The sequence below is a fragment of the Asterias rubens genome, chromosome 17 (genome assembly GCF_902459465.1).
Source record: "Asterias rubens chromosome 17, eAstRub1.3, whole genome shotgun sequence".
In the NCBI taxonomy this organism is placed as follows: Eukaryota; Metazoa; Echinodermata; class Asteroidea; order Forcipulatida; family Asteriidae; genus Asterias; species Asterias rubens.
The window spans coordinates 3,444,670-3,471,586 of NC_047078.1; the positions used below are offsets into that span (position 1 = coordinate 3,444,670).

General features: G+C 36.8%; 2 protein-coding genes across 2 annotated transcripts in view; both read right to left on the reverse strand.

The window, feature by feature from the left end:
- The window catches only part of LOC117301858 (short transient receptor potential channel 4-like), a 30,933-nt gene extending 9,984 nt beyond the window's left edge, over positions 1–20,949 (reverse strand). The window contains exons 1-7 of the mRNA XM_033785850.1: positions 20,905–20,949; positions 7,951–8,134; positions 5,893–6,011; positions 4,486–4,599; positions 2,462–2,743; positions 1,330–1,443; positions 391–578 (exon numbers count right to left, since the gene is read on the reverse strand). Coding sequence (XP_033641741.1) covers positions 391–578; positions 1,330–1,443; positions 2,462–2,743; positions 4,486–4,599; positions 5,893–6,011; positions 7,951–8,131 — 998 coding nt within the window. The 5' untranslated portion in view covers positions 8,132–8,134; positions 20,905–20,949. The remainder of the gene's footprint in view (positions 1–390; positions 579–1,329; positions 1,444–2,461; positions 2,744–4,485; positions 4,600–5,892; positions 6,012–7,950; positions 8,135–20,904) is intronic.
- Positions 20,950–23,541: 2,592 nt separating this feature from the next.
- Positions 23,542–26,797, reverse strand: LOC117301657 (short transient receptor potential channel 3-like). The gene is made up of 5 exons (XM_033785681.1): positions 26,609–26,797; positions 25,713–25,967; positions 25,429–25,464; positions 24,619–24,740; positions 23,542–24,200 (listed from the first exon to the last, which is right to left on the reverse strand). The coding sequence occupies exons 1-5, from the start codon at positions 26,756–26,758 to the stop codon at positions 23,627–23,629; spliced, it is 1,137 nt and encodes a 378-aa protein (XP_033641572.1). The 5' UTR covers positions 26,759–26,797; the 3' UTR covers positions 23,542–23,626.
- Between the last annotated feature and the right edge of the window lie 120 nt (positions 26,798–26,917).

Sequence of the window (26,917 nt, forward strand, 5' to 3'; positions counted from 1 at the left end):
CACAGTGTGTGCAATACAGAGCTGCGCGTTTTACAAAACATGTTTGTGTTCACTTTAGGGACAATAATTATGGAGTCCATCAGGACAAACAAACAAAAAAAGAAAAGCACAAAATGTTGGCAAAGTCTATGTGAAACTGATAACAAAGTCTAAGTGGAACCGGTAACTGCATGTAGGGACAAGGGAAATAACTAAATAATGCTCTTCATGGATGCATTTATGAGAATGGGTTTAAACACGAGTGCTTCAAATAATAACTGTTCATTAACCTTCAGCAATGTTGAACATTTCTTGTGCGCCATGTTTGTCGTCGATGACACTCCAGACGCAAAATTGTAAAAACTTTGTAAACATGTTCAGAATAGCAGGGCAAAATGTTGTAATTCTTACGGAATTCTGACGAAGGTTTTGAATTTGTCTCTGGTGGAGTAAACATGTAGAACTGCAAGTACCGGGTACACAAATAAAAGCATGCCGAGGAACATAGTACGGTAGAGGGCGCCCTTGTCTCGCAAATAGAGTAAACGTTTGTAGAACTTGGTGATGATGAGTTGCTGACAGTTCGGGTGGGCGACAAACTGTAAAGATAAACAAATAATGTCACGACGAACTATGACCTCGTCAAACATTAAATTTACATAATATTTTTAAAGTTATTGTACAAAATTGATTTTAACATAAAGAACATTTTAGTTTTTCACTTTTTGTTTTAGTGTTGTGCTTCAATCGGGCCTCGAACTGTAATTTGTATAAATATATACAATTTAATGTTTAATAACTGCCTTCGTTTAGAAAAAAAAAACACCTTTGGGGTTTTAAGTAATGGTGGCTTCTGTATAATACATTTTATCTATTCTTTCACTAGCCGCGTTTTGTCTCACTAGAATGTAAAATTGTTGTGTATGGTATCAATTAAAAGAAAAATAAGGCATTCGGGGAAAAACAGAATGGCGCGGCGAGATCGTACACCACTGGGAACGAGGTTGCACCTGCGCGTGAGCGCCTCGTGTGAACAACATGCTGTCGAATGGTCCCAGTGGTATCTTTCCTTTCACCTTCAATCACGCCAGGATGATGCGTAGATTTGGGTTTTCAATACTTACTTGACTTCAGTGGGTTTCCCTGGATAAGTTCACTTGGGTTTTCCTCCCACATCTAAAACTGAAACTTCCTTCATTGTCTTCTCACTTTTTGGTTATTTGCTACAGTTAATTTATTAAGTTCGCTTTCTGTGAGTCCTTGGCTTTCCCAAAAAAAATAAATAAAGTGAATTGACAGCCAATCGTGGCTGTACGCATGCATTTGAATAAGTATATTCACAAGTTTTACCTCGAACAGTTTAAGATTGAGGGCGCGAGATATCTTTGGTAACGGTGACTTTGTGACATCGTCTCCATCATTGTTCCGATCTTTCTCATCGTGGTGGGAAAGCACAGTCATAATCTTTTATAAGATGTGGAGAGAACAAAACATTAATATCATACTTATTTTGTCAGGAACAATAAATTTGCCACGCGATTAACATGCTTAAACAAACTTCCTAAACACTACTGACTTGTTATCAACAAAGCTATTAAGTAAAGTGAAACCATTGCCAACTACATAGGATATGTTTACTCTGGACACTATTGGTAATTGTCAAAGACTAGCCTTCACAGTTGGTGTATCTCAACACATGCATAAAATAACAAACCTGGGAAAATTTGAGCTCAAATTGGTCAACGAAGTTACGAGATAATAATGAAAGAAAAAACACTCTTGTCACACGAACTTGTGTGCCTTCAGATGCTTGATTTCGAGACCTAAAATTCAAAATCTGAGGTCTCGAAATCAAATTCGTGGAAAATTATTTCTTTCTCGAAAACTACGCCACTTCAGAGAAAGCCGTTTCTCACAATGTTTTATACTATCAACCCCATTACTTGTCACCAAGTAAGGTTTTATGTCAATAAATATTTTGAGTAATTACCAATAGTGTCCACTGCCTTTAACACCACCATGCCCCAGACTATGGGGCTGTCAACCCAAGTCAACTGTCACAGGGGCACGTTACCACCTACTCGTGTGGCTGAAACAGGGTTACTCATTCACAGTCCATATGGATGTTGGTATTGCTATCATCCACTAGGAGCCTGCCAAAACGTTTACAAAGCAATACATGCTTAAGTGCCTTGCTCAAGGGCACAATGGCATCTGCTCTAAAAAAGAAAAAGCAGAGGTTTAGATTAGACAACTCCCGAGTAAATTGCCTTTGGGTTGCTTTCTTGCCAAAATACACGTGAAGTTCTCATCAAACATAGGTTTGAAATCAACCACAAATTGTATGATTTAGCCTTGATGTACATTTTAAAGGTACGGCAATAATTTGATAACGAAAGCGAACAGAAGTTAGTTATGGGGTAATGGACATCTGAGTGTCTCTGTCTAGACATAACGATGGCATTGGCAATTTCAAGAATACCTCTTCTGAGCTCCTAGCATGCGAGATGAACTCCGTTGCAAACAGTTTCACATTCGTCTCCATTTCCCTGTAAGACATTCGATACTCAATCTCGTTTTCACTGAGTCGCCTGATCTCATTACACAGTGTGAAAGCCCGATCAACAGGATCACGACTCTCCATGGCCACGTACGAGTTGCTTGCTAGACCCTTGAATAGGGCTAACGTGCCGACCGAGCGCTGGAAATTGTCCGAAGAAGTTGTTCGAGATGTTGGAATACGGGCACCGGCGTCTAAAAGGACCTGAGTAATAATTATTATCAAAAATAAATCGTTGGAAAAATGATTTTTAGTTTCATGGGAATTAGGTTGGCTCAGTGGTTTCTTTCCCTGCCTTTCACCTCTGTGGACCCTGGTTCGAATCCCACTTCAGACTACGTGGATTAGATTTTTAGTCTCTATTTGATTGCATGGGGTTTACACATTGGGGTTTTCCCTCCTATATATTATAATATAAAAACAGGAATTTGTTCTCGTTTTCTATTCGTCATGTTATAGGTGTTAATTGTATGTATTTTTGTAGTAATTCCGTATGCTTGTTTTTACAACACATTAACTTTACGTAAAACAGACGTTGTGTTGATACTGTATTCTTAAGAAAAGAAAAAAAAAGAAAAAAAAAAAAAGTGCCGTTGGATGTGAACAATTTTGCCGTTGGATGTGAAAAAAAAGTAAACAAAAATAACAAATACAAAATGAAGTATACAAATATAAATAATAATTAACCATTGCCTAACAGACACATTGCATAGACGTGACTAGTATGTCAGTATGTAAACAAGCAAGACACTTAACCATTGCTTTGTCGTTCGGATAGGACGTAAAGCCGTTGGTCCCATGTGTTGTGTAACGCCTGTAAAATAACCCACTGCACTTATCGAAATTATTATTATTATTATTAACAAGTATCGAACCGTGCTGACATAAGAATAATTGAACCCCTCAAGGTCATTAGAAGAAAAAAACATGTGTTTGTTGTTATATATTTATATGTAATTTTAAAAATAAGACCCACAACAAAAACTGTAATTTTAACACTTTGTAAGTTTGAATCTTGCAATAATTATACAATCCAATATCATCATTTTCTTAAATGATTTGGGTCCCAGTTTGTTAGACCCAAAGCAGCGTCATTCCAGGTCAGTAACTAATTTCATTTTACTTATTATTAATTTATTATTTATAGTTTAAAAAGTCAATTAAAACCTAACGTGGTGCACTCACTCACTTATTGAGTGTCGGTTTTAATTATGTAGGCTTACGTCGCCAATTTAATTTTTTTTTTAATTAAGAAAAATCGAAGTTCCACAACTACACATATGCTTATAGTAGCACGTTAATTGTCTCGTTACCTTTGTTTTTTCCTTTCACTAAATAAAAAATCCATCAATGAACAGGGGCCGATTTCATAGAGCTGCTTAAGCAAAAAATGTTGCTTAAGCAAAAAATTCATTGCTTATTAAAATCAGATTACCGGCCAAGATACCACTCAATTGTTATGCTAAGTAAACAACAGCTAAATACTAGTCATAAGCAATGTATATGGCATGAAATTTTGGCCAGTAACATGTGTAAAATAAGCGAGCAATTTTCGTGCTTAAGCAAATTTGTTGCTTAATCAGCTCTATGAAATTGGGCCCTGCTCTCATGGGTTTGTCAGGAACTAAGCAAAAATGTTCAGAATACTTATTGTACTGGGTGCATGATGTTTGTACATGCATGTATATGTCTTTCCTGAAGACGAGCAGAGTATACTGTTCGAAACGTCGAGACCAAACCGGCTCCTTTCAGAGCCAACACTCACCCTAAGAGATTTACACATGGTTGTTCCTGCAAGTTAACCATTTATTTATAGTTTACTTCTTATTATGTTTGGTTAATTGGCAATGAATCTCCGTAGGTAATGGTTGCAAAGAGAAATGTAGGCCTACATTTGAATCACCCAAACCATTCCTTACCTGATTATGAACAAAGAGTTTGCTCACCTTTACTATATTAAAATTATTCTTCTGTGCAGCCAGAATGATAGGTGTAACCTCATGGTTAAAATCGTCGTTGGAACAGCGACAGTCAATGATACGACGTTGTTCAGCTTCATCCTGTAATGTGATAGAGTTAGAGGATATAGCGCTTTAATTCAAAATCAGGGCTAGAAGTTCCTTAGCACTGAGTCTTATAAGACAAACACAATCAAGCGTTTTCAGTATTTGATCTTTTAGAGACCGTAGCGGCTGTAACTGAGTTTTACCCTCTACCCCCCCCAAAAAAAAAAAATAGATACCCCACAAAAAACAACAAGAAAAAAAAAACAAAAAAAACAAACAAACAATGACAATCAAATAAATCAATCAATAAAGTAAACAAAACAAATACACAAACGAAAAATAATAAATAAATGACAGTAAAGAAATACAAATTAAATTATTAATTTGTACCATCGTTTCGTGCAGCGTGCAAAAATAAGGAAGACACTTGACGCGTATTCTGCCAATCAATAAACATATCTTTAGTGTATCAAAAGCCTCCTCAAGGCATCTCTGTTCCCCAACCCATCCTAGTTCATTTGTTTTTCTTTTTGCCTTAGTCTCATGTAAAGTGCCCTATTATCCGTAGAGCACTGTTTAATGCTTCGTATTAAAGACAGTGGACACTATTGGTGATTGTCAAAGCATGTCTTCTTACTTGGTGTATCTCAACATATGCATAAAATAATAAACCTGTGAAAATTTGAGCTCAATCGGTCATCGAAGTTGCGAGATAATAATGAAAAAAAATAACCCTTGTCACACGAAGTTGTGTGCGTTTAGATGGTTGATTTTGAGACCTCAAGTTCTGAATCTGAGGTCTCGAAATCAAATTCGTGGAAAATTACTTCTTTCTCGAAAACTATGGCACTTCACAGGGAGCCGTTTCTCACAATGTTTTATCCCATGAACCTCTCCCCATTACTCGTCACCAATAATTATTTTGAGTAATTACCAATAGTGTCCACTGCCTTTAAATTTATTTTCAAATACACTGTTTTGGTAATTACTCAAAACAAATGATATTAACAAAAAACTGACTTGGTAACTAGCATTGGAGAGCTGTTGATAGTATAAAACATTGTGAGAAAACGGTTCCCTCTGAAGTAGATAGAGGTAATTTCTCACTAAAAATAATAAAACCCTTCTAGTTAGAAGTCATGTATTCCTATCTGAAAGGACACAGATTCGTCCAACAAGGGTGTTTTTTCGTTCATTATTTTATCTCGACTCCGACCAAGTTTTCACAGGCTTGTTATTCTATTTTGATGAGATACTGGTCTTTCACAATTACCAATAATGTACCTTCCCTTTAAAAGACAACAAATAGAAACACAAATTAGCTACTAATATCAGCATGCATGGTACCTTTAAGTGTAGCGCAAACTCACAGAGTAGTTTGACTGCCTCTAAGAAGTTATGCTCTACTGCTCGCAAAAGGTCGTCCGTTACCTTGACACCGTGTTCGAGAAGGGGGTACAATACCACTGAAAACATAAACATTTTAAGCACAATTTTAAGAATATTGCAGAATTAAACAATTTAAACAAAACTTGTCTAAGATCACAATTACATAAAACTTACACGGTCTAATGATGATTATAGTAGAAAACACCGCTCGAAATATTTGTATGTGAAATGTCATATTTGATGATAAATGTATAAATACAAATAATTGACTCATTGGAGTTTATCGCTCAGTGAGCATTTAAGTGATGTCATGTACAAAATGTGTGATTGGTTTGTCCCTATTTTCTTGTGATCTAGATGGCCGATCGATCTCAAACTTCTACGTTTTTCAGTATGCATTTTTGTTTATGTTGGATTGTGGTCTTCCCCTGAAGACGAGCAGAGTATCGATTATAGAAACGTCGAGACCAAGCCGGCTATTTTTTAGAGCCAACACGCCCTCAAAATAGATACTATACATGGTTGTAACCGCAAACTTACTATCAAGTATTAATAGTTTTTTCGTAAGGTGAATTACATAATCTTGCACTGCCAGAAACTGTTGTCAACAGTAATGCTCCTGTCATGTTAGCTTGATACTAGTAAATTAACTAGAATCTCTCTTTTAACGAATTTGTATTTTTAATGCCCATTAGTGCTTTTATAGCTTTAACTGCTTGTATAGTTCTATATTTTTATACTGTATGCCATGTTTTAATAATGTCCATCTGTAATGTCCCTTTTTGTCTTTTCGTAAATTGTGGCATCAGGAGATTAACTCGATAGTAATTTAGTTTACTTTTTTAAAATCCTTCAGTGGTGCTGCTTTTTTGTTATTGTATTGTATGTTCTTGTTTTTGTTTTCTTCTGTTCTTATTGTCTGTGCTTGAATTTTTGCCTGTGAAATTAATAAATGAAATGAAATGAAATGAAATGGTTTGTGTATATGACGTGACACTTGTGTCCTTAAGCAAGACACTTCACCATTGCTTCGTCCTTCGGATGGGACGTTAAGCCGTTGGTCCCATGTGTTATATAACGCATGTAAAAAAAAAAAACAGTGCACTTATCGAAAAGAGAAGGGGTTCGCCCCGGTGTTCCTGGTCCGATCGGCAGCAAATTGCGCCACAGCACCTTGTACAACATTACATGGTGCTATCAGAATTAGGTCTCATAATTCAAAACGTAGTCCCACATCTTGCAGGAAATACTGTATGTTACAGCGCCAGGAGCGTCACTGAGTGACGGACATGTGCACTATATAAGAAGCCACAATTATTTTTATTATTATTATTATTATTATTATTATTATTATGACTGTATACCTAGTACTTTCCAAAGTTCTGTGAACAAAAACAAAGTCACAGGCATACTATACGCGGGTCGGATCCAAACCCACGATCCCTCCTAGACCCTTTGCAATTTTAGAGCAGATGTTTACCCAACATTTTTATAGTCCGAGCTCATGTAAACCAAATTCAATACTAATTTCGAGTATTATTAAAAAATAAAAACAATAACTTTGAAAATGTTACTAATTAACGAATGCTCAACTCAAATGAAACGGCTATGACATTAATGGTATCGGAATAGCTGATAATCCACATGCCTTACGTGGAAACCATGGAATCTATACAGGCAAAACAAAAACAAATGGCTAAAGTTTGTAACAATATCACCCAACTAATCAAAAATAGGCAGAATTTGTTGGAAACAAATAAGTTGATAACTATCGTTTTTTTTGTGTGTAAAAGATGGCAGACAATTTAGAACTTCGTCCCAACATCTGTTGACACTCATTTAAATAAATAAAAAAAAAAAACACACACACAACAACATTAGGGCCTTTGTTGGTAAAAAAACAACAAAAACATGATGTTGACACAATTGAATGTTTTGCTATCGACCGTCTATACCCACCAGCTGGGTTTGCTAATCAATGGAAAGGTCTATAGCATGAATTCGAGTTGAACTCACCAAGATGTCCGTTCTGTATAGCGTGGTTTAACGCAGACAGTCCGCTAGCATCAGTGTAATTGACATCGAGGCCTAACGCTTTGCTGTTCTGGAGAAGCCATTCTATATCCTTAACTTCACCTGCCTGGGCTGCTTGCAGATATATTCCTCTGGCCTCTGCTTGCGTTTTACATTTGTCCATGATCTGTTATGAGTGTAAACAAAAATATACTTTGTGTGTTAAATCTGCAAATTTAATACAAAATCTATAAGAACAAGCTCTACCTGGCAAGTAGATAAACACACGGTGTTACCGAAAACCAAATATCGAACATATCAATCTATAAAGATTAATAGTTTGATGACATTGGACATTCGCATCGTTTTTGTAAAATGAATGTCTATCCTTGTACATCGGTATTTTATAATTATTGAACATCCACATTGGTTTTACAGTGAATGTCCACCATTTTGTATATCGATATTGGACATCGGACATTCAGGTTTGTTTGTACAGTGACTTATACATTGATGCTGAATATTGGATATTCACATAGGGTATACAGTGAATGTCCATCTTTTCGCAAAAATCCTGCAGCTATTGCTCCCTTGGTCATTAATGGTTCTGAAGTGGAAATAGTGAAATGTTTTAAATTTCTAGGTGTACATTTATCATCTGATTAGAAATGGGGATGTAATGCAGATTCAATTGTTAAGAAAGGTCAGCAAAGATTATTTTTCTTGAGACGGCTGAGAAGCTTCCATGTCAGTCAGCCACTTCTGTTGAAGTTCTACCGAGCGGTGATTGAGAGTGTCTTGACACAATCAATGATCGTTTGGTGGGGCAATGCAACAGCCGATGACCGGAAGCGTATCAGCCGGATCGTTCGCACCGCTAGTAAAATCATAGGTTGCCAACTTCCATCACTTGATGAACTGTATCTCTCTCGAGTTAAAAAACGAGCCCTCTCTATAGTAGATGACCAGTTTCACCCAGCACATTCCTTCTTTCAGCCCATGCGGTCTAAGAATAGTTTTCGTTCAATTAAATCTGGATCCAACCGTACTTTGCAGAGTTTTTATCCCACAGCTGTTCGTGTTCTAAATGACAGGTTTTAATCATGAATGTCCATTTCTGATTTTAATTCTTCGTACTATTTTTATCTTTCGTATTTCGCCTGTATATTGTAATACTTTTCAGAGTTGTTTATATTATATTTCCATGTATTTTTGTAAATGGTTAGTTTTTAGTGTAATTTGTATACAACATAATATTTTTAGACACGCAAAACCAAAACGAATTTCACTGTACTAATATTTGTTTTTTTACAAGTGACAATGAAACATTGTTCTATTCTAAAAGAAATTGTATATCGATACTGGATGTCGGACATTCACGTTGGTATGTACGGTGACTAGTACATTGATGTTGAATATTGGACATTCGCATAGGGTGTACAGTGAACGTCCACCTTGTAAATCGATGTTAAATTCGTGTAGGTTTCAAATGCGAAAGTGTACCCTAGACCCCTATTTGAGTATCTATTATTTTTGACAGCCAAAATAGAAAATTCAAGGATTTGGCTCTTTTTGTTACACCAAGACATAACGTTCACAGGTGTGCATTACATTTTTCTCAGTTTAAGGATAATGATAGTAGAAAGCTTCCCTTTAAAATATTACTTGCTGAGATGCTGTAGTTTTTGAGAAATTAGTCCTAAAACAAGTCACAAAAATAATTTTAGTGAGACGAAAATTATTGTGTATGTAAAAACGTATTAACCAGTTTTTGGTATGTTATGGTAAAATACCTTAACCGTATAATACGTTTTTACATGCTAAAACTGAGACAAACATAATTTTTGTGCCATTGTTTTACTCAAATCTCAAAGTCTACAGCACCTAAACAAATTATATTTTAAGGGAAGCTTTCTATAGTTATAATCCTCAAACCTGTGGACGTGTAAAAAGCACACAGACCCTTTTGTGATGTCAAACATGACACTTATATAATTAATAATTAATGGCAAAGGAATTATCCGAACCAGGTGTTTAAACTAGTTGACGAGACGGTCTGTACATTAATAATTTGCCCATAAATTAACATGCAAAACACAGTTTTTGGTATGTTATGGTAAAATACCTTAACCGTATAATACGTTTTTACATGCTAAAACTGAGACAAACATAATGTTTGTGCCATTGTTTTACTCAAATCTCAAAGTCTACAGCACCTAAACAAATTATATTTTAAGGGAAGCTTTCTATAGTTATAATCCTCAAACCTGTGGACGTGTAAAAAGCACACAGACCCTTTTGTGATGTCAAACATGACACTTATATAATTCATAATTAATGGCAAAGGAATTATCCGAACCAGGTGTTTGAACTAGATGACGAGACGGTCTGTACATTAATAATTTGCCCATAAATTAACATGCAAAACACATTTATGTTTTATGAAGTCAAACTAAAAAGCTTTTTTCCCAACGCGATGAAACCAAAAGGTTAATTGTGATAATACTACAAAAAAAAACTACAACGTTTACAACGTAAGGGTCACAAAGGTTAATACGAAGGCATAATGATAATACTCTAAAAAGTAAAGAAAACAAACAATTGAACACTTAACGATAGCAAGATAATACAACAAATAATTAAAGTACAAATTCCCGTGAATAGGGGTAAGCAAACAAACAAATAATACTGGTACAACTTCCACGAAAAACACTCTGAAAGGTAATGAAAACACACAACTCATTCCCAAAGAACAATACTCTGAAAGGTTTTAACCTTTCAGAGTATCATTAAAATGAAACAAACAATTCTGGTATAATTTCCCACGAACAACAGTCCCCTTGAAGGTAACAAGAAAACACACGAATCTCGTACAAATTCCCAGGAGCAGTCCTGTAAAAGGTAAATTACAGTCACATATAGCTAAGTTCATTTTCACACGAGCAGTCCTTTAAAGGATTCGGGTACTTTTTCAAAATGTCCACAGATCTTCATTAAACGTACAGGGTTTGAGGATAATGATAGTGGAAAGCTTCTCTTCAAATATTACTAACTAAGGTTGTGTAGTTTTTAAGAAATTAGTAAAACAAGTCACAAATTAATGTTGGTCTCATGAGACCAAAATTATTTTAGCATGTAAATTCCCCCTTACAAGTTATGATATTATACCAAATCCATAGCATAACTGGTTAATACGTTTTTACATGCTAAAACTGAGACGGAAATTATTACTATTACTCATTTCTCAAAAACTACAGCACCTCAGTATGTAAAATTTCAAGGGAAGCTTTCTACTAACATAATCTTCAAACCGTGTAAGTTTAATGTAAATCTGTGGACATTGTGTTTTTTGTTAGGAAAAAGTACATCATTATACCCTTTAAAAGGACATTATAGTACTTTTCCTCACCAACAATACTCTTAAAGTAAGAAACAAAGCCAATAAATAGCACAACTTCCCTAAAAGTAAAAGCTTGTGTAGTAAGCACTTTAGTCTCATTTTCAGGTTGAATTCTAAGGGTATGAACACCTATTTTTGTCTGGACCCACTCTCTGGAATCACTCTCTGGAATCACATTACCATTTATATCGCACTATTTCCAGTGTTGATTCTTTTAAAGGAACACGTTGCCTTGGATCGGACGAGTTGGTCTATAAAAAGCGTTTGTAACCGTTTGTTATAAAATGCACATGATTGGAAAGATGTTTTAAAGGTAGAATACAATGATCCACACAAACTTGCCTCGAAATTGTGTGGTTTTCCTTTTACTGTGCGAACTAACACGGTCTGCATTTTCATGGGAGTCATAACAAAAAATGGCCGACCGTGCTTTTCGACGAGGTAAAAGGAAAACCGTGCAACATGTTTGTTTGGATCATTAGATTCTACTTTTACAACATCTTTCTAACCAAATCGATTTTATAAAAAACGGTTACAAACGTTTTTTATAGACCAACTCGACCGATCCGAGGCAACTAGTTCCTTTAAGATGAGTTTGAAACCTAGCTTATTATGGCTTATCTGTAATTGTTTCTTTGTCTGATTTCCCCTTTTCTTTGCTGTGTGAGGATCCACTCTCGTGCGCCTGAAGCGCACAGTTTAATGGATTTTGGCGCCTTACAAATACTCTACGTTAATATTATACAAGGCTATTAAATGATTATTCACATTTCATACAATGGTTCATGAACTATGCTGTTCATAGAGCGTAACGCGGTACCACTATAAAGCCACGCCTTCCTCACATAAAACGCTGGATACAACGGTTTTAGATGAGCTGGGCCCAATTTCATAGAAGCAGATTACCTGTCAAGACTCCACTCAATTGTTATGCTAAGTAAACAGCAGCTAAATATCAGTCACAAGCAATGTATATGGCATGACATTTTGGTCAGTAATATTATTGTGTAAAATAAGCGAGCTATGTTCGTGCTTCAGCAATTTTTTTGCTTTAGCAGCTCTATGAAATTGGCCCCTATGAAATCGAGCAACCGTGGCATTAAGTTTTATTAATTTGACAGTTTAGTGCTTTGACTGGGCTTTTGCTTAGCGCGTTCATAATCATAGACTTTAAGAAAAATTATGATTGTTTTAAATACACGATTCACAGAACAGGTTCTTGAAGTAACCGGACACTATTGGTAATTACTTAAATCTTTTATTTAGCATTCAAACTTAATTGGCAGTGAGCAATGGAGAGAGCTGTTGAAGGTATAAAGCATAATGAGAAACGGCTTCCTTTTTTTAAGGGACTTGATATGATACATTAATTTGGCAATATTTTTGCTGGTAACCTTATTCCGTTGAGCATCACTTCGTATATTGTGCTTACGCATCTCTTTGATATTGGGCCCATCAAACTATAGATTTGCCCTACATGCCGTCAAAAGAGTACAGTGTTATAGCTGGCCGGGAAATGCCTTTACACACACAAGGTCGCAATTTTTGTAAACAAAGGTGCTTCGTCTATAAGCCTTATATAGCCTTGACACCTGCTTCTTATCACCAAATAATCGTTATGTTTGATGCCTCAATGTACGTTATTTGAAGAGGGAATATGGGAGAATTGGTAAAATGGTGTAACTTTGCCTGCCATGCTATGCCTCTATATTATTCATAATACGTTATTTAAAAAGGAGTTTGTGAAAATTGGTAAAATGGTTCAAGTTTGCCTGTAATGATTTGCCTCTACATAGTAATAATACTAATAATTAGAGATTTATAAAGCGCACATATCTGCCTAAAATGGCACCAAAGGCGCACTAGAAAAAAACACTAGAAACGGTTATTAGCGAAATAATGACAAGTATGGAAATGACAGTTAATCGCTGGATTCCTTCATGAGGTATGTTTACAGATGCTTGTGGAACAATTCTGTAGTTTTGCTAGTTTTGTGGGAAGTGCATTCCACAAAAGTGGGGCTGCTGCTGTAGACATTATGTCTATACGTCATTTAAGAAGGGTGAGAATTGGTAAAATAAAAAAATTGAATAAGCAGTTGTAAAAAAACTTGTCAACCAAATGGACCGATGGTGTAAATGCAAAAAATAGTTAATGGCCTGACGTTTCGACCCTAGCATGTCATTTTCGAAGGCTAAGTAATAAAATGGTGCAACTTTGCACGTCATGTATTTTTTTCCCCCGCATTAGTAACGACTGCGTTTTTAGTGATTTTATTATACCAAAAGAAATTCACAACACATCTTGAGTTGATTATTTGAAAGCACTGGACAGGTCTGGTAATTCACTTGCTGTAATCCAACATAAATATACGATATGTATAAAGAGACTATTAATTTATTTTATAGAAGTATAAGTTAACTGGTGCAGCTTTGTCTGTTAGATACATTTTGTTTATATTTTAGTAAGGAAGAATTATAATTATTATGCTAACATAAGTTCACAACGTACTTTGAGTTGTTTATTTAAAGGCACCGAACACGATTGTTTATTTTCAAAGACCATTGTCCTCACTTGGGGTATCCAAACATCATTATGCCTAACAGACCTGTGAACATTTTGAATTCGTCATCGAAAAAAAAAACCTTGTTGCACAAATTTGTGTGCTTTCAGATGCCTAAAAAGGGCTTTGGGACTGAAAGTTGTTAACAATATTGAGTGAGAAATTATTACCTCTTTCTCAAAGAGAGAGTTCTTTATTTCAATGTGTTCTACTGTCAACAGCTCTCTGTTACTCGTAACAAAACAATTCTATATGCTGCTACATATTTTGTGTAACTACCAAACAGGTCCATGTCCTTTAAGCCAAGGATACAAATATCCGTGTTCGAAAAATTTCATCACGTTTTGCCAATGATGCCAATACCCAGGATTTTTTAATAATTCAGAGCAGATTAACTGTCAGGGCAGAATTTGCCAATACCATGGGTTTTAATAATTCACCTGTTGAACATGAGGGGGTTTTAGTTGCATGAATTTCATTTAAATTATATAATTCTGGTTGTGAAGTCAAGAACTGTCAGAAAAGCGAAATGTCTACACAAGAGCGAAAATGGAGAGAAGACAATGAATGAGGTTTCAGTTGTAAACATGGGAATAATTATTAAATGGAAAACCTACGTAGTTATAAACTGAAAACCCCGTCCGGTGATCGAACCGAGGTCCTAGATGTATTAGGTGATGGAATAATACAACTACACCAACCCGAAAACAACATTAAAGGAACACGTTGCTTGGATCGGTCGAGTTGGTCTTTGAAAAGCGTTTGTAACCGTTTGTAATAAAATGCATCTGAATAGAAAGATGTTGTAAACGTAGAATAATATGATGATCCACACAGGTTTCACTCGAAATTGCGTGGTTTTCCTATTACATCGTCGGCCATTAATTAGCACAGTTTGCCAGTTATGGTGCCATAAATGGCCGACCGTGTAGTTCGCAAAGTAAAAGGAAAGCACGCAATTTCGAGGCAAGTGTGTGTGGATCATTGTATTCTTTTACAACATCTTTCTAACCATATACATTTTATAACAAACGGACACAAACGCTTTTCAAAAACCAACCCGATCGATCCAAGGCAACGTGTGCCTTTAAAGTTATCCGCAATGTATCTTGATTTAAAATGACCCAGCTTTTATAACACCCACATTAGGTTTGCAAACACTGCTTCTTCAATCGCTTTTAACGTTGTTATTATGTCTTAACTGTTGATCTGTTGCAAAAAGTACATTACTCTCTAAATGCAAAATTATATAGTGAAAAGGCACTCTTTCAAGAGCCACATGAGAGACAACTCTTTTTCGAGTGGTCTTCCACTCTTTTAGATTGAAGTTTGCATCTTTTTGAGTGAGTTTTCACTCAGTCCTGGGGTGAAACCCCTCTAACAGAGTGAAATAACCACCACTCTTTTTAAAGAGCCATTTTTTATGAGGGACAACTCGGAATATTAAGAGTGGTGTTTTTCACTCTTTTACATTTTAGAGAGTACGTGGAGCCAAGATTAATAATACCATGTTACTTTATTGATTCGATTTGATTCGATTCGATTTGAATATTATAAAACGACATGAATAGTTATAGTTATCTTACCTTACAACTGATGAGTTGTCACTAGGTTTCAAAATGATGCGAGCATCAACAGTCATAAGTTTTCACACATTACCAATTCAATTGTGCGTATGCTTATTCACGGTAACAGACAAAGTACACACAAGCAGTAGTCGCAATAGTCCTTTGGATATAGTCTGTATAGTAATGCTGAACGACACTAGCCATTGTCTTTTTATTGTAAGAGTGTTGGACTGTAGCAGGCATATCAATTAAATCCATATATTATGCGGGTTGGATGGTTACATGTCAATAAGAATAATAACTCCAGTCCTGCCTGTTGACACCAGTTCTTCAATAGAAATTATAAATGCTTTATAAATGCTGCTATTATAAAACGAGGTATCTCAGTTAAGATGCACTGTGTGGTACCATTGCTGCATTTGCATTTTAGTTAGCGGTGAATGGAACTTGCTGGTGCTATTATATAAGATCAAACTCCTGTTTTTCTATTTACGTTTTACGCTTTTTCCAGAAGACGATCAGAATATTGATCCAAACTTCGAGTTGAAACCAACGGTTCTTTTCAGAACCACCCCAACTCTTTAGATATAGTAATTACATGGTGTTACCGCAAAAAAAACTTTCTAAATTTACGTTTTAGCTCATCCGATTCGATTGTCCTGTTTTCGTTTGCCAAAAAAATCGTCAAAATGTGTTTGAAGTTGAAGGTCAAAATTGTCAAAGACCAGTGTTCTAACTTGGTGTATCCAAACATATGCAAACAAAATGTGAAAATTTTGACTTCATTGGTCATTGAAGTCGCAAGAGAATAATGACCGAAAACATCTTTAACGCACAAATTCGTTTACCTACATGCCAAAAAAGGCTCCATAATTATTCGAGTGAAAACCACCTTTTTTTTTTAAATAACGTCCCTTCAAAGGGAGTCGTTTTCTCACAATATGTTTTACTATCAAAATCTCTCCAGTTCTCATTACCAAGTTACCATGCTAACAATTATGTTGAGTAATCACATTAGTTTCCACTGTCCAGTGCCTTTAAATAATTTTATAATAATGTTGGAACCCCCCCCCCCCCCGGAAACGTATGAATTTCCCCACCTATTATAATTACGTGGTAGTTAATTCACGCGTGATGGCAATAATCAATACATTTACTCAACATGACACTTGCACGTAGACGTACGTGCGAATCAGGCAGCAAAGCACATTATTTTTACCCTTCGCGAAACGGAGTCAGAAACGGGGCAGGAATTGTAAATTTACGCTATAATTGCAGATTCTATTGTGTTTTTTTTATGAAAAAGGTCATATGAATGGTAATACAACACATGTGGCTTGGTCGGCTCACGGCCACGACCCATAAATGACCGACCGTGTTAGTCGACGAGGTAAAAGCAAAACCACGCAATTTCGAGTGATACCTGTGTGGATCATTATATTCTACTTTTAAAATATCTCTCTAATCATATGCATTTTATAGCGCACGGTTACAAACGCTTTTCAAAGACCAACTCGACCCATCCTAGGCTACGCCTGTTCCTTTAACGTCATCTTATTCCAGTATTTCAGCTCAAACTGTCTGAGTTTCTCGTTCTTTGTTTGTCTTCAAATTGTGTTGAAGAAACGCAGACTAGGTTCAGTAACCTTCGGTTATTTGTCAGAAAGAGGAAGACATCATTGGAATATTTATTAGCGGGGGTTTGGGACTTGACAAAAATTAAAATAATAAATTAAAACAAAAAATACCCGCTAAAATGCAACGGGCATAGGTTGAAATGACAGGAGTCATAAAAAACGAGGTCAAATATTTATAGAATACCCTTGTGAAGAAAAATAGCATCTAATTTATTTTGTTAATGCATACTGAGGGAATTGTGGTAGAAAAATGGACTGTAAAGTATTTCCTGGTCAGAAGTAAGGCGTCAGAACAGAAGTGAAAAACGGAAAAAAAAAAAACAAATCATGCCTTTTTTCTGACACTTTATACATTTCTGACCAGATCTAATTATTGTTTGCCAACACCAATTATATGTTTATGTACAAAACAACATTACCATGTCAAATTTCAAAGTACTGCATGGGTGATTTAAGGCAATGGGCAGCTATAAAATGGTAATTGCCAAAGACCAGTATTCACATTTGGTATACACAACATGCATAACATAACAAATCACTGTGAACAATTATTATTGACTCAATTGGTCAGTGAAGTTTCAAACTTATTTATTTATTTTTCATTTATTAGTCTTTTTTGTTTACTCATAATGTTTTGTAGCGTTGTCGTTTCTGTTATGTTTTTTTCCCCTTACATTGTTGCCTTGTTTGTATTTTCTGTACTTGTACTGTTGAGGTCGAATAAATAATAATAATAAGAACATAAGATTAATGAAAGTCAAAACAGCTAGGTAGTGTCGGAAAAACACAATCAACATACAGGGGCCTGGTATGGGAATCGAACCGGGGCCACAGAGGTGAAAGGCAGGTGCAAAAAAAAACAACTGAGCCAACCTGACTCCCATAGGGTCTTCTTCATTCCAACAAGTTTATACTGCAAATTGGTGAACTTAATGAACACCATTACTGTATCTTCTACGCTGACGACACACAATTGTACACAACTTTCAGTCCATATCCTTGGTAGGCGTCACGACAACATCCTCTTGCCACTCACCAACTGCTTGCAACTTCGATGACCGATTAAGCTCATTCACCGGTTTTGTTACTTTATGCATATGTTCAGATACATCAAGTGAGAAGGCTGGTCTTTGACAATAACCAAAGGTGTCCAGTGTCTTTAAATGTCAAATTGAAATCTAAATGGTTGACTGAAGGCCAGAGGCTGAAATAGGAAATTGTATATAAATAGTAATATTAACATTATGGCCGCTCGGAACCAAAACGCAAAATGAATTATGTTGTTTTACACCATAACCGTCTTCTGTGTTTAGGAGTTCTGCTTATTTATTTTTAACTGAACAATTCCAAATGTTTTGTCCATAGAGTTAGCAACGGGTAAAAGTATATCATCTGAACTAATTGAACGACAAGATGGTGTGAGCCTTGCTCTCTCAACAAAGTATGATTATGAAATAAACATATTTTTATAACAAAAAAGCTCAATTAATAACTAGTGGCTTCACTGCATTACTTATATAATTAACTGTTTTTGTGGGAAAATACGCCAAACAAACCAAACGGACATCTCACACCCACTCTAGAGATGGAGAAAAACAACACAGAGAAATAACCAGACGGTTGAACATGGGGGTGGAGGTCGGTGATGGAAAAACAACATGAAGCCTGAATGGCGTGTTATGTGTTTTGCTCATAGAAATAGAACCCGGTGTGGCGGTTTCAGTCTTCCGCCGTGTTCAGTTTTCCGGGTGACGTTGCCAGACATTTCAGCACGTTGTTCGAACGGTTTTAGCTTTCCGGCGTGTTCAGTTTTCCGGGTGACGAGACAGTACACACATAATAACACATCTGTAATTACACAGTATTTGCTTTTTGTCACATCTATAAACTGCTTTCATTTCCTTTTTATTTCCATTTTGAGTTACCTATTTTCCCAAGAAAATTGACTAAGTCACTGGATCTTTTTGGACCATTCTCTGTATTCAACGTGTAAAGCACCATCTATATTACCCTTGAAATGGGGGCATATTTTTCTTCCTTGAACAACTCCTAAACACACCAAATTCTTTCATACGATCCACGCGTTCGCCGCCTCGTTGTACTCGTGGACGCCGCCATGACAGCTACCGGAGAGTAACACACGGATGACTCAATACGGCACTAAAAATGAACTACTTTCGCTTGCTGTGCGCAGGCATCGCATGACGTAATGTTACCGTATTTGGTCATTCGGAAAACTGAACACGGCGGAAAGTTGAAACCGCCACACCGGAGAATGCTGAGCTCGACCACCCTCTGTGTCGTCTGCCTGTGGACGCGGCGTATCAATACCGCGCAATACGCGCGTATGGCAAAATTATCATCGTGTGACACGCGCGTATGGCAAAATGGCAAGATGTCAGCGCACATAGACCATTTCTAGTGTTTTCATTGGTCAATGATGATATCAAAATATTTTGCCATACACGCGTTACGAAAATGGCGTGTGCGCGTCCATAAAAATGGTCTCACAACGAAACCGCACGCACAATGAGACACTCAGCGTTCTCCGGGTTCTATTTCTATGGTTTTGCTGTAATGGTGCAGAAAGATGGAGTGCTGTTGCTATGTAGGTAACTTCCCTCAAATCAGAGACGATGACGTAGTGGCGCAGTTCGCTAGACCCAAATGAACACCAGCCACAACGTGACCCCGTCTACTCAACGTGACCCTGCTACTCAGGGATCGCGTTGTTGTGAAAACCAAGCCGCACTTTGTATAACTGTAAAATGGATGAACGCATGGTTCCCCCCGTGTTCCATAAACCTGATAAAGTATGCACTTAGTAGTCTTCCTGTATACAAATTGTATAAATATCCCCCAAAACGCAAAAATGCAAATGCATATGAAAGAAAATAGAACATCATAGAGATACGGAACAAGGCAACGCAACGACCACACAAAATAAACCATCAGGAACAGCGCCCCACTTCAAACTCAAACAAACTATAACTCGTTTTCAACTCAGGACACATGAAAACAAAAAAAGGGGTTTCGAACTTTTGTTGTCTTTTTGTGTAGCATAGTTCTTTTTTGCACTAGGAGTGTCATCATTGACAGATGGCTCATTAGAAATGTTTAACATTGTTATTATTAGTATTATAGTTGATTATGAAAGAATCAATAAACCAAAAGCTGGTACAAAACTACAATCAACCAGAACTTCTGTCTATTGTGTATGTTTAAAGATTTAAAATAACAAAAATAAAAAATTAAATTAAAGTTAAAAAATTTAAATTAAATATCGTAACTACTCTCACTAAACTTGTCAATGTTTATGTTAGTCCATTTTGTGTTTTCGTTTATCTGGGCAATGCCCACCTCCGGCTTGTACTTTTCTGGATGCCCCCATCTCAAATTCTCCTCAATTCAGTACTTCGAATAATTTGTTAACTTGATTCTCTGGTGGAATGGTAACAAATGTCTTGAAATGAAATAAATTAAATTAACTTCCATTATCACCAAGGTTCGGCACCGCAGTGCCATTTTCCCTATTTCCAATTCACTTCAACACTAATTTGAATAAAGTTATTTTCATTCTCTGCTGGTCAGGACTGGAATGTCTTGAAATCAAATGGAGTGAAATTAATTATCATTATCATCAAGGTTCTGCACGTCAGTACTGCTGGAATATTCCAGAGTTGAAACCCGACTATGTTTTTCAGAACCACCCCAAATAATTTAGGGATTATTATTACATGTTGTTACCGCAAACCTCCATGAAAATGAAATGAAATGATATTAACTTACATTATCATCAAAGTCGGCACGGCAGTACCACTGGTATATATTCCATGTGACTTGTCTCGATAGTTTTGCGGCCCATTGGATAATAGGCGTCGATTGAGCGCGCAGTCAATTGTCCTATTGACGACTTTGCCTACCCGCTACAGATGACACCGGAATAACCATGTAATTTATTTTCCGTGAATGAGGCAAGGTTTTTTGAACGACGTCATCAAAATGAAATAAGTCCCTGGTATGTATGCTGCCACCAAGTGTTCGAAAGATATCTTTGTTTAATAATGTTCGCTCGTCCCCAGGCCTTGCTTTAAAGGACTAGGATACTGTCGGTAATTGTCAAAGACCAGTCTCCTCACCTTGTATATCTCAACAATTATGCACAAAACAACAAGCCTGTGAACGTTTGAGCTCAATGGTCGTCGAAGTTGCGAGAGAATAATGAAAGAAAGAACACACTTTCGCAAAATTTGTGTGCTTTCAGATGTTTGATTTCGAGACCTCAGCTGAGGTCTCAAAATCGATTCAAATATTTTAGTGAGAAATTACTTCTTTCCAAAGAGCTATGTTACTTCAAAGGGAGCCGTTTCTCACATTTGCACAACAGCTTTCCATTGCTCGTTACCAAATTAGTTTTTATGCTATTAATTATTTTGAGTAATTACCAATAGTGTCCAATGCCTTTAACCAAGGCGCTGGGATGGGCAAACGTATCAAGCACGCTCATTGGTTAATGTGTAATCCCATCATGCATCACACTCGCAGCGCGCTATATTTCTATGTACTGCACCCATGACGATACTTCGTGGTCAATATGCCCCTGGTGATACCAGCGGTCCTGAATATAGACTGGCCGCTATAGTGCCGAGCGAGTATTTAATATTGAACAACACAAAAATATAATTTCTTTAATAAGGGAATCAATGTGTGGTGACGAGAGAGGGATTTGAACCAACGACCTCTGGTTTTCTGTGCCGGTGTGGCAGACTGGCCCCTTGGAGAATCTGGTACCCCATAGCAAACTGTTTGCACATTCTTCCGATAGCGCCCTCTTTTGAATCAACCTCCTCAAGCCCATGTTAATGGCAGTGGACACTATTGGTAATTACTCAAAATAATTATTAGCATAAAACCTTTCTTGGTGACGAGTATTGGGGAGAGGTTGGTGGTATAAAACATTGCGAGAAACAGCTCCCTCTGAAGTGCCACAGTTTGGGAGAAAGAAGTAATTTTCCACGAATTTGATTTCGAGACCTCAAGTTTAGAATTTGAGGTCTCGAAATCAAGCATCTGAAAGCACACAGCTTCGTGTGACAAGGGTGTTTTCTTCTTTCATTTTTATCTCGCAACTTTGATGACTGATTGAGCTCAAATTTTCACAGGTTTGTTATTTTATGCATATGTTGAGATACACCAACTGTGAAGGCTAGTCTTTGACAATTACCAATAGTGTCCACTGCCTTCAAGGCCGTGTCCGAATTGGCGACTTCGGCTACAGTTATGGCTAGGGCGCGCGCGTCTGTCTATTCTTCAACACTGACAGACGCGCTAATCTAGGGGAAAAATTTCTCATTTGGGCATATAATTTCCACACTCTACCAACTGAGCTATCTTGTCTTGTTTTTTGGAGGTAGGCGTATTCCTATAGTTTGACAAGAAAATTCGTTCGGGGTGCCTGTCAGAAGCCACGTAACCGTAAACAGCTGAGTAGCCAGGGGGGTCACACCCATGTTCTGATACCTTGGAAGCGGCTGCCAGGGGTTCACATTAAATAACGGTATGTGACATTTTATTAAAAAATAATAAGCCACAAGAAAAACTTATTGGTTTTTTTTATTGACTTTTAGGTTAAACAACGACAATTAGTAAAATTACTAAATTAATGTTACCTTATGTTTCTCATGATCATTGCACTCACTCTGTGGAACAATCTCCCCATCACATTCGATCTATTACCCCACTCTGAGTAATATACAATTGCCATGAAAACCCATCTCTTTATTAAGCGTATACAACATTAATTACCTAATTCGTGTGTTAGTCTTAGAATAAGATCGATCACCAAACAGTAATTAAATAAATCAACATGTACATTTATTTTAATAGATTGGAAGTGCCCGGAGAAAACTTTGTATTATGTGCTAAATAAATCGACTACCTTCACTATTTTTGTAAATAATTACATTATCAGCTACCCGCATACAGGCTTATTGGCTACAGTCAATACGAAAACACGCTCTTTAATTCATAACCACATACCGGAAGAAAATTATTTCACCACCCAGTCATTACAGTGTGGGTTTGTCCTAAAGAACATGTTGAAGGCAGTGGACACTATTGGTAATTACTCAAAATAATGTTTAGCATAAAACCTTTCTTGGTGAAGAGTAATGGGGAGAGGTTGATACGTAGTATAAAACATTGTGAGAAACAGCTCCCTCTGATATGGCATAGATTTCGAGAAAGAAGTAATTTTCCACGAATGTGATTTCGAGACCTCAGATTTAGAACTTGAGCTCTCGAAATCAACTATCTAAACGCACACAACTTCGTGTGACAGGTTTTTATTTTATTTCATTATTATCTCACAAGTTCGATGACCGATTGAGCTTAAACTTTTACAGGTTGAGATACACCAACTGTGAAGTCTAGTCTTTGACAATTACCAATAGTGTCCACTGCCTTTAATACATAGAGTGGCTATAAACCCCTCATTTTGCAAAAACAAGTTTTAAAACCGCCATTGTTGTTGTTTCTTGGGTGAAACCAACGGCATAGACTTTCTTTTTGTAAGTCTAGATTTTATGGTACTTTTTTGTCCCCCTCGCTTAGCATTCTTTTTGGCGATGTTACTCACTCCCGGGTCTGTTTTTGCCGAATCCGACTCTGCTGAAGGAAACCTTCTTCTTGATGAAGAGGTGGGGGTGCTGGAAGAGGAGGGACATGTATCCAATTGCAACGGTGGTGTATCAGTTGTACATGATAACGATTGGGGTTTAAAGTGTAATGGGGGCATTGGTGACTCAGAGGGTCGAGTTGTCTCCGAGGGTGTTGGTAACACCGGATGATCTTCCGTGGGGACTTGGGATGGAGTGGGCAGGGTTGGTGGGACGATTTCTATGTCAGCCAGTGTTGTGTGGAACTCCTCTGTCTTTTCAATGTTCTCAAGGAGGACGGATCCAATAGAGGCAGTCCTCTCAGCGATGAGTGGGATCAGTGCTGACTTCTGTCTGAGTTGAATACATTCTTCTCGCGTTTTCTGTAATTTGTCGAGCATATCACAAGTTCTCTTAAACGTTTCGTACCTGAAGACGAAAGTCAAGATCGTTTTTAAGATTAAAATGTGTTTACTTTTCGTACGTACATTTTCATCCAGAATTTGCAAAGATTTATAAGTGAAACATTCAATAACAAAAATGTATTTGTAAACGGGAGTTTTTTTTTTTTACCAACAAAAGGGGCTCACGGAAAACATAATCACCAAAATATTGATCAAAGCTGCCATTTTGAATTCATGCAAATAAGAGTTTGTTCAACAACTTCTCTTTTTGATAAGGTTTGGAAGGGGTTCAAGAGTATCTTGGAACAGAACTAACTTCTGTTACAACTATTGTTAGGTTGTGTTCTAATAAACCATCGATCTTTTGGTTGGTAAGAAGTTGGCAACAGCTAGTCATGCAATGTTCGAACGTTGTATTAGCGGAAACAAAAAACAAACCCGACCTGAAAGCGATGACGTCATTCCTCGTGTTCCTTAAATCCTCATTCGAAATGTCTGTAGTGGCACTATATTCGTCAGCAGTCTTTTCAATAACGTAGCGTTCTCGAAGATGTCCAGTGACTCGCTGAAAAGACATGGACAAGTTTTGTTTGTAGTTAATGCATTATTTGGTTCAGAACAACATTTTGTTGCCAACTTCGAAAAATTATCTAGCAGTGGCAATACAAATGTGTGCGTAACGGGTTGGTGAAATTGCTATACCGATTTTTAAAATCTCTACAAAAATCTTTCTCAATAACGGTAGCGTTCTCGAAGTTGTCCAGTGACTCGCTGAAAAGACATGGGCAAGTTTGTTTACTTTGTAGTTAATGCACAATTTGGTTCAGAACAACATTTTGTTGTAAACTTCGGAAGATTATCTATCATTAAAAATGTGTTCGTAAGGGCTGGTGAAATTGTCATACCGATTTTCAACATCTTTAAACAAACATCTTTAAAGTACAGTGATAGGACACGACAAATGTAAAACACAAACAAGAAACATAAAAACTTTTGAATCTAAAGAATTGTCGGGAAAAACACTTAGCATATAACATTCTTATTTCCATGGTGGTCAACTTTCTAATATGACAGTACCATAACATTTGGGTCAAGTTTTAAACTCTAATTCAAACCAATCATAAAAAACGACTTTACAAAATTGTTTAATTTTGAAAGTACATGAAAGTACAAATTAAATTAATTATTAACCAATTTTGTTTTTTCTTTTTTTAACTTTGAGTAATAATATAAAGATAATGTAGGTTTCTCACCTTATAGTTTGTGAGCTGATCTTCTTGTTCTCTATTCTGAAAAACATAAAGTAGAAACATAATAATTGTCTAACGTAAAGTACGGTGAGCTGTGGACACACTTATTCTTATAGCGCCCTCTTACGATTTCTCCTAATTTAGCCCATGTTACTTTATCATACGGAAGACAGAATCCTCAGAACCAATTTTCTTTTGAATTGGTCATTGATCAACTGCTCTCAGACGATCATGTGCTATTGTGAAGGGCGGGCTTGTTGTGTTCATCTGTTTCTCCTCATCTATACCTTTTCTCTTTGGATTCCTCTTACAATAGATGCTAAGCTTTCCTTTCCCTCACTCGTTTCATCATCACGTGATGCGTTAAACTCTTCCACTGTAGACCCAGACAACCTCGGGCACTTGGCGAGAACGCCATGTAAACGGCGCAATGCACTTGGTGTTGGTAGGAGGTTGAATGGTGGTGGTACCCGGACATCATCCCCGAGGTACGTCATCCACATAGCAGTACATGAGAACTTCCATTGTACGTCACTATCTTCCTGAAATCAACAAAACAATTAACACATTCGTATGAACCAAATTATTGAAGGTAAAAAGCCACTCATCTAGCTCAGAATGATGTTTATTTTCATACCCCATTTTGGCAATAATAGCAAGTGAGAAATTGTTTAACAATGATCTTCCCGTAAAGGGAACGTGTCTATTTCTCCCACATGGGGATGTAACACCAAGCTGGCAACAATCTCTCTCATACAATTATTGATTTAACGTCTTAGATTATGAAATGTACAAATCAAGAATTCATTATCCAGTCATTGAAATAAGCAGTTTTAGGATTCAAACCTACACCTTTGTAAATTGTAAGTCATGCAGTGCATGTAAACACTGGACTGCGGTGAATTGCATGCATAAGTAACCCCAAACCTCTGTTTGTTTTAACTCCTCCATGCAAAGGTTTATATAAAACTTAAAATATGTTTGAGCTTTCATTTTGTACTGCAATTTTAGAGTGTAATAGTACCTTGTGCTGGCTAGGTCATAGAGGGCAAATCATTTTTGATGGTATTTTTTTGTTGACTTTTGCCCTTCCCTGGACGGCCTGTGCTTGTTTTATTGTTTTGTCCGAAGAATTGAAACAGCATAAACAAAACTAAAATTAAGTAACAGACTGGTACACTACCGTTATTTGTTTATAGACTTCATTCCACACGGCAATTAGTGCGTTGAGCAGCACCACGACCACAAGAGCGTAGAAAGCCGCGTACAGTAAAGAACCTGATAATTCCTTGGCGATTTGACGTCCAACCATATGAATGTCCGTCGGTGACATGAAGCCGAAAACTGACCAATAGAGAGTAACCGACGATTGGAATGGACTAAATGAGAAGGGGGAGGGGAAAAGAAAGAGACACTTAGAGAGATTACATTTTTTAATAAGATAATATTTTCAAGAAATAAAAATCACTTCTTACAGTAAACAATTTTACAG